At 48.8% G+C, this 10,698-nt stretch overlaps 2 protein-coding genes and 9 non-coding genes across 11 annotated transcripts in view; 10 read left to right on the top strand and 1 right to left on the bottom strand.

Moving 5' to 3' along the window:
* The first annotated feature begins 339 nt into the window (after nt 1-339).
* On the top strand, nt 340-9,151 carry TAF1D (TATA-box binding protein associated factor, RNA polymerase I subunit D). The gene is made up of 11 exons (XM_060179660.1): nt 340-505; nt 1,421-1,778; nt 2,870-3,042; nt 3,536-3,587; nt 3,926-4,087; nt 4,542-4,575; nt 5,881-5,917; nt 6,104-6,131; nt 6,673-6,715; nt 7,273-7,315; nt 8,629-9,151. The coding sequence occupies exons 1-5, from the start codon at nt 447-449 to the stop codon at nt 4,079-4,081; spliced, it is 798 nt and encodes a 265-aa protein (XP_060035643.1). The 5' UTR covers nt 340-446; the 3' UTR covers nt 4,082-4,087; nt 4,542-4,575; nt 5,881-5,917; nt 6,104-6,131; nt 6,673-6,715; nt 7,273-7,315; nt 8,629-9,151.
* On the top strand, nt 1,935-2,066 carry LOC132535165 (small nucleolar RNA SNORA48). The gene has a single exon (XR_009546949.1). It is a non-coding gene; the product is annotated as a small nucleolar RNA SNORA48 (small nucleolar RNA).
* On the top strand, nt 4,272-4,396 carry LOC132535170 (small nucleolar RNA SNORA40). Its single transcript, XR_009546951.1, has one exon. It is a non-coding gene; the product is annotated as a small nucleolar RNA SNORA40 (small nucleolar RNA).
* On the top strand, nt 5,719-5,848 carry LOC132535159 (small nucleolar RNA SNORA18). The gene has a single exon (XR_009546943.1). It is a non-coding gene; the product is annotated as a small nucleolar RNA SNORA18 (small nucleolar RNA).
* Nucleotides 5,964-6,035, top strand: LOC132535177 (small nucleolar RNA SNORD5). Its single transcript, XR_009546955.1, has one exon. It is a non-coding gene; the product is annotated as a small nucleolar RNA SNORD5 (small nucleolar RNA).
* LOC132535153 (small nucleolar RNA SNORA8) lies at nt 6,465-6,601 on the top strand. The gene has a single exon (XR_009546936.1). It is a non-coding gene; the product is annotated as a small nucleolar RNA SNORA8 (small nucleolar RNA).
* Nucleotides 7,046-7,173, top strand: LOC132535155 (small nucleolar RNA SNORA1). The gene has a single exon (XR_009546938.1). It is a non-coding gene; the product is annotated as a small nucleolar RNA SNORA1 (small nucleolar RNA).
* Nucleotides 7,427-7,502, top strand: LOC132535152 (small nucleolar RNA Z40). The gene has a single exon (XR_009546935.1). It is a non-coding gene; the product is annotated as a small nucleolar RNA Z40 (small nucleolar RNA).
* Nucleotides 8,732-8,850, top strand: LOC107523126 (small nucleolar RNA SNORA32). The gene has a single exon (XR_009546941.1). It is a non-coding gene; the product is annotated as a small nucleolar RNA SNORA32 (small nucleolar RNA).
* Nucleotides 9,053-9,177, top strand: LOC132535154 (small nucleolar RNA SNORA25). The gene has a single exon (XR_009546937.1). It is a non-coding gene; the product is annotated as a small nucleolar RNA SNORA25 (small nucleolar RNA).
* A 110-nt stretch (nt 9,178-9,287) lies between these two features.
* CEP295 (centrosomal protein 295) overlaps nt 9,288-10,698 on the bottom strand; it is a 39,785-nt gene continuing 38,374 nt past the window's right edge. Inside the window, exons 26-31 of the mRNA XM_060179654.1 lie at nt 10,433-10,573; nt 10,075-10,150; nt 9,852-9,989; nt 9,677-9,773; nt 9,505-9,604; nt 9,288-9,409 (exon numbers count right to left, since the gene is read on the bottom strand). Coding sequence (XP_060035637.1) covers nt 9,371-9,409; nt 9,505-9,604; nt 9,677-9,773; nt 9,852-9,989; nt 10,075-10,150; nt 10,433-10,573 — 591 coding nt within the window. The 3' untranslated portion in view covers nt 9,288-9,370. The remainder of the gene's footprint in view (nt 9,410-9,504; nt 9,605-9,676; nt 9,774-9,851; nt 9,990-10,074; nt 10,151-10,432; nt 10,574-10,698) is intronic.

Here is a 10,698-nt window from a genome sequence, read left to right as displayed (position 1 = left end):
GAGGAGGAGGAGGAGGAGGAGCAGGGGCAGGGGTGGTGCTGGCCGAGGGTGCTCTGAGCTGGGCGCCCCGCCGCCCGGCCCCTCCCCGGGGAGACACGCACAGGCCGGGGACACGCCTTGTGCCCGGAGCCAAGGGCCCGAGCCCGCACCCGCCCGGCTCACCCTGGGAGCCGCTCCGCCCGCGCACGCGCCGCAGGGCCTCCCGGCGTCGACTCGGTGGCCCCGCCCCTTCCCAGAAGGCCTCGCGAGGCGCGAGGGCCGGATCTCGCGAGACCTGCGCTCACTATTAGCGGCGCGCTCGGCCGTCGCGGCCTTTCTCTCCTGCGGCGCGCGGCGGTCGGGTTGCCTCTCTGTCCCGCCGCCCGGGAGCGCTGCGGGCGGGCCTCGAGCGAGGTGCGGTGGGGGCCGGGCGGCGGGGCTGCAACGCTCACCGCGTCGCCCTCCGCATGGAGCCCCCGGGCCTCGGGCAGCCGTGGGAGGCGGCGCTGGGAGCCGAGCTCTCCAGGTGAGTGCGGGCCGGGGGCTGCGGGGCTGGGCGCCAGCTGAGTGCGGGCGGCCGGGGGCTGCGGGGCTGCGCGCCAGGTGAGTGCGGGCGGCCGGGGGCTGCGGGCTGCGCGCCAGGTGAGTGCGGGGGGCTGCGGGCTGCGCGCCAGGTGAGTGCGGGCGGCCGGGGGCTGCGGGGCTGCGCGCCAGGTGAGTGCGGGCGGCCGGGGGCTGCGGGCTGGGCGCCAGGTGAGTGCGGGCGGCCGGGGGCTGCGGGGCTGGGCGCCAGGTGAGTGCGGGCGGCCGGGGGCTGCGGGCTGGGCGCCAGGTGAGTGCGGGCGGCCGGGGGCTGCGGGCTGGGCGCCAGGTGAGTGCGGGTGGCCGGGGGCTGCGGGCTGCGCGCCAGCTGAGTGCGGGCGGCCGGGGGCTGCGGGCTGCGCGCCAGGTGAGTGCGGGGGGCTGCGGGCTGCGCGCCAGGTGAGTGCGGGCGGCCGGGGGCTGCGGGCTGGGCGCCAGGTGAGTGCGGGCGGCCGGGGGCTGCGGGCTGGGCGCCAGGTGAGTGCGGGCGGCCGGGGGCTGCGGGCTGCGCGCCAGCTGAGTGCGGGCGGCCGGGGGCTGCGGGCTGCGCGCCAGGTGAGTGCGGGGGGCTGCGGGCTGCGCGCCAGGTGAGTGCGGGGGGCTGCGGGCTGCGCGCCAGGTGAGTGCGGGCGGCCGGGGGCTGCGGGGCTGCGCGCCAGGTGAGTGCGGGCGGCCGGGGGCTGCGGGCTGGGCGCCAGGTGAGTGCGGGCGGCCGGGGGCTGCGGGCTGCGCGCCAGCTGAGTGCGGGCGGCCGGGGGCTGCGGGGCTGCGCGCCAGGTGAGTGCGGGCGGCCGGGGGCTGCGGGCTGCGCGCCAGCTGAGTGCGGGGCTGCGCGCCAATGCGGGATCTCTCCCCCTAGCGACGGCTCGTCCGGCAGCAGCCTGTTCAGAACGCAGCGCCCCGGCCTCTGCCCGGCGCGGTCGCCCAGCAGCTCCGCGAGGAAGCAGGCGGAGGCGGCGGACTCGTCCAGCGACGGCTCGGGGTCGCCGCGGCCCCGGACGCTCAGGGCGCTGCTCGAGCGGCTCCGGAGGAGGCGGAGGCGCAGGCGGAGGCGCAGGCGCAGGCCGACGGGGAGGCCCCGGGGGAGACCGGCGGGGACGAAGAGCAGCCGGGCGTCCAGGATACAGAAGAGGCAGATCCGCGACAAGAGCGCCGGCGACCCCTATGAGGAGGCGGAGAGCGGGAAGAGCCCTTGGCGGAAGATCCTGGCCTTCGAGGTAGCTGTGGGCGTCAGTCTGCAGCCGGCAGCCGGCAGCCGGCGCGGATCCAGTCCCGGCCGGGCCGAGGGCCTGGCGGTTAGCGCTGGCGCCGCGTGCTGCGGCTTCCGGGGGCGCAGGCCTTGCCGGCTAGTCTGTCCCCCACGCCCTGGCGCCGGGCCTTGTCCTGGGTAGAGGGGCATCTGGCTGTGGTGCCCTCTCATCCCGGCCAGGGACAAAGCGACTCCTTGTTCATCCCGGCCCGGCCCTTGCTCTGTGCCCGTGCTGGTTCATGCCCTGGACACAGCATTCTGAGGGATGGGCAGCCCCACCCCAACGTGCCCGGGAGGCCGTGTGCTGCGGGGCCTTCGTAGAGCCGCATCAGTAGGCACCCCAGATGGAGACGCTGCCTGCTGTCTGTCGGTCTGAGGCGCAGTGTGCTGGGTCTTTTTTAAATAGTATTTTTAATATTATTTGTTCCTATTTGTTCTTGTTGTGGTTAGTGTTGTGATTATTGATGTTGTTGGATAGGACAGCGAGAAGAGAGAAGAGGGGAAGACAGAGAGGGGGAGAGAGAGACAGATATCTCACCGCCTGGGAAGCGACTCCCCTGCAGGTGGGGGGCGGGGGTCCTTACACCCGGGCCTTGCACTTCAGCCACGGGCGCTTAGCACAAGCCCGCTGTGCTACGGACTCCCTCAATGTGCAGTTTCTAAGTCTACAAACATCCCGCAGCACACTAGCCTCCTGTTTCTTACTGAATACAAGTGTCCTATCTAGTAGATTGCAAGTATTTCCGGTGATCCTGCATTTGTGACTTTGTTGCTCTTCAACCTTTGATTTAAAAAAAAAAAACCCTTTATAACCACTTAGTCATAATGAGTGGACATTGAACTATTTATCTCCAGCAGGGATACTAGCATGGTATGAAGGTGGCACTTCATTTTTTGCTCACTACCAGGTTGAATTTGATACCATGCTAGGTGGAGCAGACACCATTTGAGGGATTCTTGGTTAAATATGGTTTCTTGCAGCTCTAATTGGGCTTTTGCTGTTAGAATTATTTTTCTTCGCTCTAACTTAATACTAGTGAATGCTTTTGATACCTACAGCAAGCAGTATCAAGAGGATTTTTCAACTATCTCGAAAAATTGAAATATGAGCACCATCTCAAGGAATCTTTGAAGCAAATGGATGTTGGTGAAGACTTAGAAAAGGAAGATCTTGATAGTCGGAGATACAAGTACCTGGATGATGATGATTCTCTCTCTCCTATTGAGTCAGGGTAAGGGTAATTATACAATTATCAGTGCCAGATAAAACAGTGGCACACAACTCCCCAGCAACACCAGTAGCCTCAGCTGAGAGAGCTGTAGGCATGAGAGTGTTTTGCATAATCATGGGATATCCAGTTGACTGTACATGTTACCATGTGTAAGACCCTGGTTGAACCTGGTAATTCACCTGGTCCCTGCTTGCACTGAGGAAGCTTCAGGCATTATATTTTTTCTCTTATTCCCTCTGTATCTATTTACTGTCAGAAGAGAATGCAAGCACCAAGCCCCCAGTCGTTACCCTGGTAGCCAACAAAGTTTGAAATTTCAGTGTTAATTGCTGCATGTAAAATCACAGTCTTAGGCCATTCTGAGATTGTAATTTAGCTGCACATGAAGACATCATTTTGAGGTAGGGCCTTTTATTTTTGCATGTCAGTAAACAGAACTGATAAGGTTAAGAAGCTTGACAATCTTAAGTAAAATCAGTGTTTAATTTTACAGAACAGAAGATGTAAATAATCTTGAAAATGATGGGTGTGACATCAAACCGGTGGTAAGTTTGGTAGCATGTCCTCACTTTGGGGGTGGGACAATCTATTAAGTCTTGAAACTTGAATTTTAAAAACATAAGTGGATTTGGTACACAGATAAACAGGTGCAGATAGCATTGCATAATGGTTATGCAAACAGACTAACCTTTGAGGTTTTAAGGTCCCCCACACCATGCTAATCCAGAGCTGAATACTGCTCAGGTCGAAAAAGAATTGACCAGAATAATGAAAGAATAACTAGATATTTTGATAATTAGCTTTTTTGGATGTAAGAATGAGTTTTTTATAACATAAAGTCATTACCTAGAGCAGTAAAGTAAACTTGCTACTTTCTGTGCAGGAGGAGAGTCACTTCATAATAAGATCTGAATTACCAAGGAAGACAGAAGTGTATCTGGAGCAAGAGTGTGTGGGAGGGGAACCAGCTCTGTCTAAAAAGAGAGCATCAAAATTGAAAACATTGAGAAGAGAATCTTCTAAGAAAATGGGAATGTAAACTCAGGTAATGGGAAAGAAAAAAAGGCCATTAGGGAAGACACATGCTACCTGTCCGTTTGGTAATCAACAAAAAGTTAACCAAATAGCTTAACAGCCCCACCTACTTCCTATTGCTGTATCAGATTTTTTTTTTATCTAAACAACCATTGTCTTCTATCTGCTGTGTAGTTTGTAACTACATTTACCATAGCACTTGTTTGTTCGCTTTTGTTACTGAGCAAAAGTGATTAGACAAGTGCAAAAAATAAATCCTCTTTTGCAACCCAGAGCTCATTGTTCAGTATGAGTTTTGATACATATAAGAAGGAACATGCTTCACAGGTGGGAAATGATGGGGTTAACTGGTGGTGAAAGCATATGGTGTCAGGCTGCACAATCAGTGAAAAACATTTAGGAATTGTAATAGGAATTGTAATTATTGAGTGGAATGTCAATTGAATACTTCTCTTCCTTTTAAGGCTTTTATCTTAAGAACAATGACTCAAGCTAAAGGTATGTTGTAAGATTTATATGTAACCTTTAAGGTACATTGTTAGGAAATTTCAACTTCTATGGGCTTCATTGATTAGCATTTCCTTTAAAATCTTGAAAGTGAAAGTATGTCTTAGCCATTAGGCTTATGGCAGCAACCAGAGTTTGAGATGTTGCTAATAGTTCAGATGCACATTTGTGTATAGTATACCAGTAGAATGCACATTTGTGTGTAATTACCAGTAGAAAAAAATAATAGAATTTGAAGTGATTACAAAACCTGGAGGTAGTAGGGTCTGGGTAGATAGCCTAATGGTTATGTAGAGAGACTTGAGTCCTGAATTTCAGTCCCTTATACCACTATAAGGTAGAGTACAAGAGAGTAGGATTCAATATATGGAAACCTGAGGTAGAGTTGGTTATCTGTCATCCCATGTGCCAGTGATGTTCTGATCTTGCAAAACCTCCCCCTCCCATCTTATACTAGTTTACTTTTGGATGACTGACATCTGAAGGGGAAAAATTACAAAATGTAATCATTTTTCTGTGTTTATAATTTCAAATAGGGAAAGTTTACTAAAACTTGGCTACAAATTGGGCATTTTCAACATTAAGTAGGTTTGTAATGCTTCCCAGAAATGAAGGTTTGTGTTTTGAGTGATGAGTGATACCTTAGCATCACATGTAGCACAAACTTGTGCTTACTCTATGCTTTATAGGAGTTCATGTATCAAAATAAACGGGATTTTAAGCAGTTGGAATCCTTGACTAATATACAATTTTTTAATTTTATTATCTTCATAATAAATCGGGGGCGAGACATAGAGGACCTACCTGTAGTCCCAGTCTAGTGAAGATTTCCCCCTGCAGGTGGGGGCTGGGGCATGTAACCATGTGCACTATAACCTTTGTGCTCACCAGGTTATAGTCTCCTAGATTTTTTTTTTTTTGCTTCCAGGGTTATTGCCAACCCCCAATTTTTAAATACTTATCAGTGAGAAAAGTAAGAACCATACATAACTCTGGTACATGTGCTGCCTGAGATTGAACTCAGCGCCTCATGTTTGAGAGTCAATGCTTTATCCACTGTGCCACCTCCTGGACCACAATTTTAGATATTTAAAGTGTAGGCCTATGGCAGCTCTGGTGTCTCAGGCTTGAATGATTGAGGTCTATCCCGATGGGGCTCTGCTGTGAACCCTTGTCGTTGGAAACGCCTCATAGAGTAATCATGTAGTCTGCTTTACTCACAGAACTGCTGGTTAGATCTGTGAGAAAGAACTGCAAGACAGCTGCTGAGAGAATCTAATGGACTTCTTTCCTTAGGTGGCCACCTGCCCATTGTCTGCACTGCTGCCTTCAGGTGAGCTTTTGGGCAGGGTCAGCGGTGCTTGGGTGGGTCACTAACAGTTTGCATGATGAGTGTTACTGTTCAACTGCTGTGTGATACAGACGTGAACTAAAGCTTTATTCTGACAGCTGGATATAGCTGAAAAATTAGCACATCTGGATATTGTTGTTTTTTTTTAACTTACTAATTTATTTGCAGGAATGAATATGATTACTTGTGGTTTGAGGTAAGTACAGCATTTGGATCAGTGGAGTTCTTGAAAAACTCACTAAATGTGTCACAATAAGTATATTCATAGTGGGGAGAAATGTAGACAGACATCCATTAAATAGGGACATTAAATTGTTTAAGGAATTGTACCCTATCTGAAAAACTCACTAAATATGTCACAGTAAGTATGTTCATAGTGGGGAGGAATGTAGACACCCCTTAAATAGGGACGTTAAATTGTTGAAGGAATTGTATCCTAAGAGCGCGCACTGCACATCCAGCAGATAGCTAGGCTTGTAAGTGGAAGGAGCTTGGCTGATAGAGCACTGCACACGAGCAGGAAGGCCACAGCACTGCATGGTATCTGCACTCAGTGGCGTGTCCTGCTGGGTGTTCAAAGGACAGTGCGACATGAATTCAGTGTCTGGCATCGTTGGTTTTCTTGGCTTTGTGCATGTGAAACCTGGTATTTTTACTGATACAGATTTCATAGTTTCTCAGTTACCGATCAGGGTGTTTTAGGCTCAGCGCTAATGACTTTTTCCCTTACCTTTTAGGACATCTTAAATGAAGCACACAGGTCTACCCAACCTGAAAAGTGTAAGGCTTCACATTTTGGCAGCATTGTTGGCAATATGAATTTACTGCTTTCTCCAGTCATTTTTTTTTATATGAGACGGGAGTGGGGGGAGGAGGTTTTATGTTTTTTTTTTTTTCCCACTAGGATTATTGCTGGTGCTTTGCCGACACTAGGAATCCTCTACTTACTGGCCGCCTTTATTTTTCCTTGCTTTAATTAGTACGAGAGGTAGATGGGAGGAAAGATTAGATAGCTGCAGCCCTGCTTCACACTTGTGAAGCTTCCCCCTGCAGGTGAACATCAACATGTACTCAGCCCAGGTACACCACTGACGTGGCCCTGAGGACTATAGCCTCATTCTAGATAAAAATGGGCACTGTTGATTTAGGTGTTCAGAAATAGATGTGGCTACATTGATACAGGTTAAGCTTCCACCACAGCATCTATTGCATTGGTGACAATGAGGCCTGCAACATGTTTACTATTGAAATGTAGCTGTCAGTCTTTAAACTTAGAAGAGATAGAGAAATGATGCATTTTGCATCTTTGGCCAAAGTAACTCTGATTTGACTTCCAGGACTCTTAATTGCTTGAGTGTGCTGGATTCCCTAGCAGTTCAGGTAAGATACTAGCTTACCCCCTTCATAAGAAATGATGTTCCTCATAGTAGTCAACACTGGAGGTTTATTGTCCTTAAGGCTTGGGCCAGCATACTGTTTCATAGCAGCATATGGTGTCATGATGATGGGCAAAAAAATGTTCAACTGCTCTGAAGGGGCTGAATGACAATAGCCTTTCTGAACATCTAACTATAATTTATTTGTTCCCTTTTGTTGCCCTTGTTTTATTGTTGTAGTTATTATTGTCATCCTTAGGACAGAGAATTGGAGAGAGGAGGGAAGACAGGGAAAGACAGACACCTGCAGACCTGCTTCACCGCTTGTGAAGCAACTCACTCCCCTGCAGGTGGGGAGCCGGGGGCTTGAACCGGGATCCTTATGCCTGCCAGTTCTTGCACTGTGCCACCTGTGCGTTTGCCCTTCTTCCATAGCCAGTCAACAGGTCAGGTTGAAAGCTGTCAGGAGCTGCTTGTTGCTGGCTTTGAAAGTGACTGGGATCCATGTGGATTCAGTCGGCTAGAAAGGATCATCAGTTTCCCCAATGAATGGGTACTCGCGGGATGCACCACGAGAAGGTCGATCCAATGCATCCCCCTGACTCCCTGAACATCTCTAACTATACTACTATACACATGCAAGAGGTCAAATTTGAGGTATATTTCTTGGCACTAGTAACAGACTATGCCTGCAAACTGCACACTAACCTGCTTTGCAAAGCCCCAGGCCAGTTTAAAGATTTTGAATGCATACTTGGGCACTGGATTGATTCCAGGCTACTTTGAAATTGTTTACTTTTTTTTTTAAATGAATTTACTTATTCATAAGATAGAGATGAACCAGACATCATTCTGGTACATATGCTGCCAGGTATTGAACTCAGGACCTCACACTTGAGAGTCCTTTATCCACTGCGCCGCCTCTGGGACCATTAATTTTTTTCTGCCTCCAGAGTTATTGCTGGGGCTTAGTGCCTGGACTACAAATCCACTGCTTCTGGAGGCTATTTTTTCCCCACTTGTTGCCCTTGTTTATCGTTGTTGTGGTTATTGTTATTGCTGTTACGTGATAGGACAGAAATCCACAGCTCCGGAAGCTACCTACCCCTGTGTAGGTGGGGAGCCAAGGTCTCAAACTAGGATCCTTGTGCTTTGTGCCACATGCGCTTAAACTCTACGCTACCGCCTGACCCTATTACTTATCTTTTATTGGGTAGAAAAGTTGAAAGGAAGGTGGAGATAGAGGTCCACAACCCTGCTTGTAAAGTTTGTAACATGTGCCATCACCCATCCCCTTAAGCAAACTTTTATTCACAGGTAGTTTTCAGATGTCTGCAGAACGTTCCCAAAACAAATCTTAACAACTTCTCAACTACGGTAAGTTAATTTAAAATGCTTTCATCAAACAATTGTTGCACATAGGTCATTACCAAGGCTTTTAGAATGCGGTTTCTCATTTGCTGTGGACATGACCTTAAAAAATGCCCACTAGGTTTGTTCTCTGCTACATTGGTAGCATTCAGCCTTGTGGGAACATCTTGTGTTAGTGCTGATGGAAACAGTCAAGTATAGCCAAGTTTGTGTGTGCTCTTTATTGTGTGTACTGGATTCATTGCTAATGGTTCTTCAGGTTTAGAGATGGAAGTGTACTACCTCGTTATCCCTGTTCCAGAGTGGACACAACCCAAACTGGAAAACACTGAAAGCTGAAGGTATGTACACATTAGTAACGTGTGTCTATAGGTCATTTCAAAGAGAGCTTTTTGGATTAAACCAGGAGCTCTTAACGCTGTGACCAAAGATGAAGTTCTCCCTGAGATGTGATCAGCACTGAGTAGTGCTGTGTATTCTTGGGATGAGACAAGACTTTGCATAGTGGCAAGTCTAACTGATGCCTTCTTTCCTCAGGAAGGATGTTCTGAAGACAGCTTTATGAACTGAGGTGTGATGACTGTGGAAGGAGTTACAACATGTGATGCAATTCCTTATGTGAGATTTATTGACTTTAACCTTGCTGTTACACACATAATAAAAAAACCTTGACGCATTTCATAGAAAGTCAGCGTATATTTTTGGCTCGAAGTCTCTCCAGTGTTTTCTGTGGATGAAATGAACAGCAAAGAGGCAGCTGAGTCTCACTTGTGGTTGGTCTTTGACTCCAGCAATCAGAAGGCTGGGCCCTAGCTTACTTACCTTGTGAAATTCTTTAGCCCTGGCTCTGTTTTGGGCATAGATGTCTCGCTTTACTTTCTTTTCCTTTTGTTGCATCTCTTCAGGTAACTGATCATATAATCTGAAAAACGTGTGAATACTTAGTGGGGAAGTGAGTGGTTTAACTGAAACAGCACATATGATCTGTACATACCTTTGAGCCCTTTGGTATGTAAGGGATGAGGCATGTTTTCTGTCTTCTGGAAGAGAGGTTTTAACTTTATGCACCCTCTTTATACGACTCATAGAACCTAGACAGTGATTTGAGATATTTAAGAGCACAGAAATGTGAGGAAGTTATCCCAGGGCGGTGCTTGAAGTTAACAAACCTGCAGGTTTCTCAAGGGCTTTGCTTTCAGAATGAAATTTATTCCATATTTCTTTCTGCCTTTGGGAGGATCGCTCTATAAATGTTTTTTTCTTCTTGACAAATGCCTCTTGTAGGCTCCCTTTCATAGGAAGAATTTCTGTTGGTAAAAAGTTAAAAAGGCTTTATAGTGTGTAAGTGGATAGAGGCTGAAACTTTGTCACATGCAGAAAGCATATCTATACCTGTTGGGGGTTTCTGCACAGATGCAGCTGGGAAATCCGTTCCCCTTCCTGACTTAAGAGGCGGTGTTCCACACATCTAGGTAGAAAGGCATAGATTCAACACAAATCTCCATTTTGGGGTATGAAGTAATTGTCTTTGAGTGCCATCAATTAAGCAAAAACACTGTCAAGCACATAGGGGCAGGGTGTGTAGGTGAAATCCATCAGCAGGTAAGTCAGGTTTTGGGGGTGATGACAGGCTAGTTTCATATTGCACCCACCATCCTCCCATGGTGTTCCCCTTGGAGTCAAAATGAGCCCAGCCGGTTCATGCCAAGACCCAGCAGCCCCAAGTTCCCAAAGCCCTTGTGCTACTTACCAGAAAGCAACTGTGTCCTTCACTGTCTCTCTTATCTTCCAGGGTTAAGTTTGATAACTCCATTTCAGTGACACTGACATCACTGATGCTTACCAGTGTGAGTTCTGGTTCTTCCAGTATCCCAAGGCCAGACTCTGTCTCCTACAACATTTCAAAATGTGAACGGATCATCTTTATTTTTAATGTATTTTTATTACCTCTTTATTGGATAGAGACAGCTAGGAATTGAGAGGGTAGGGGAGAGAGACCTACCACTTCAGAGCTTT

This window comes from Erinaceus europaeus, chromosome 20 (assembly GCF_950295315.1).
Source record: "Erinaceus europaeus chromosome 20, mEriEur2.1, whole genome shotgun sequence".
In the NCBI taxonomy this organism is placed as follows: domain Eukaryota; kingdom Metazoa; phylum Chordata; class Mammalia; order Eulipotyphla; family Erinaceidae; genus Erinaceus; species Erinaceus europaeus.
Note: the sequence above shows the minus strand (reverse complement) of the source record. Positions and strands in the feature narration are given on the sequence as shown.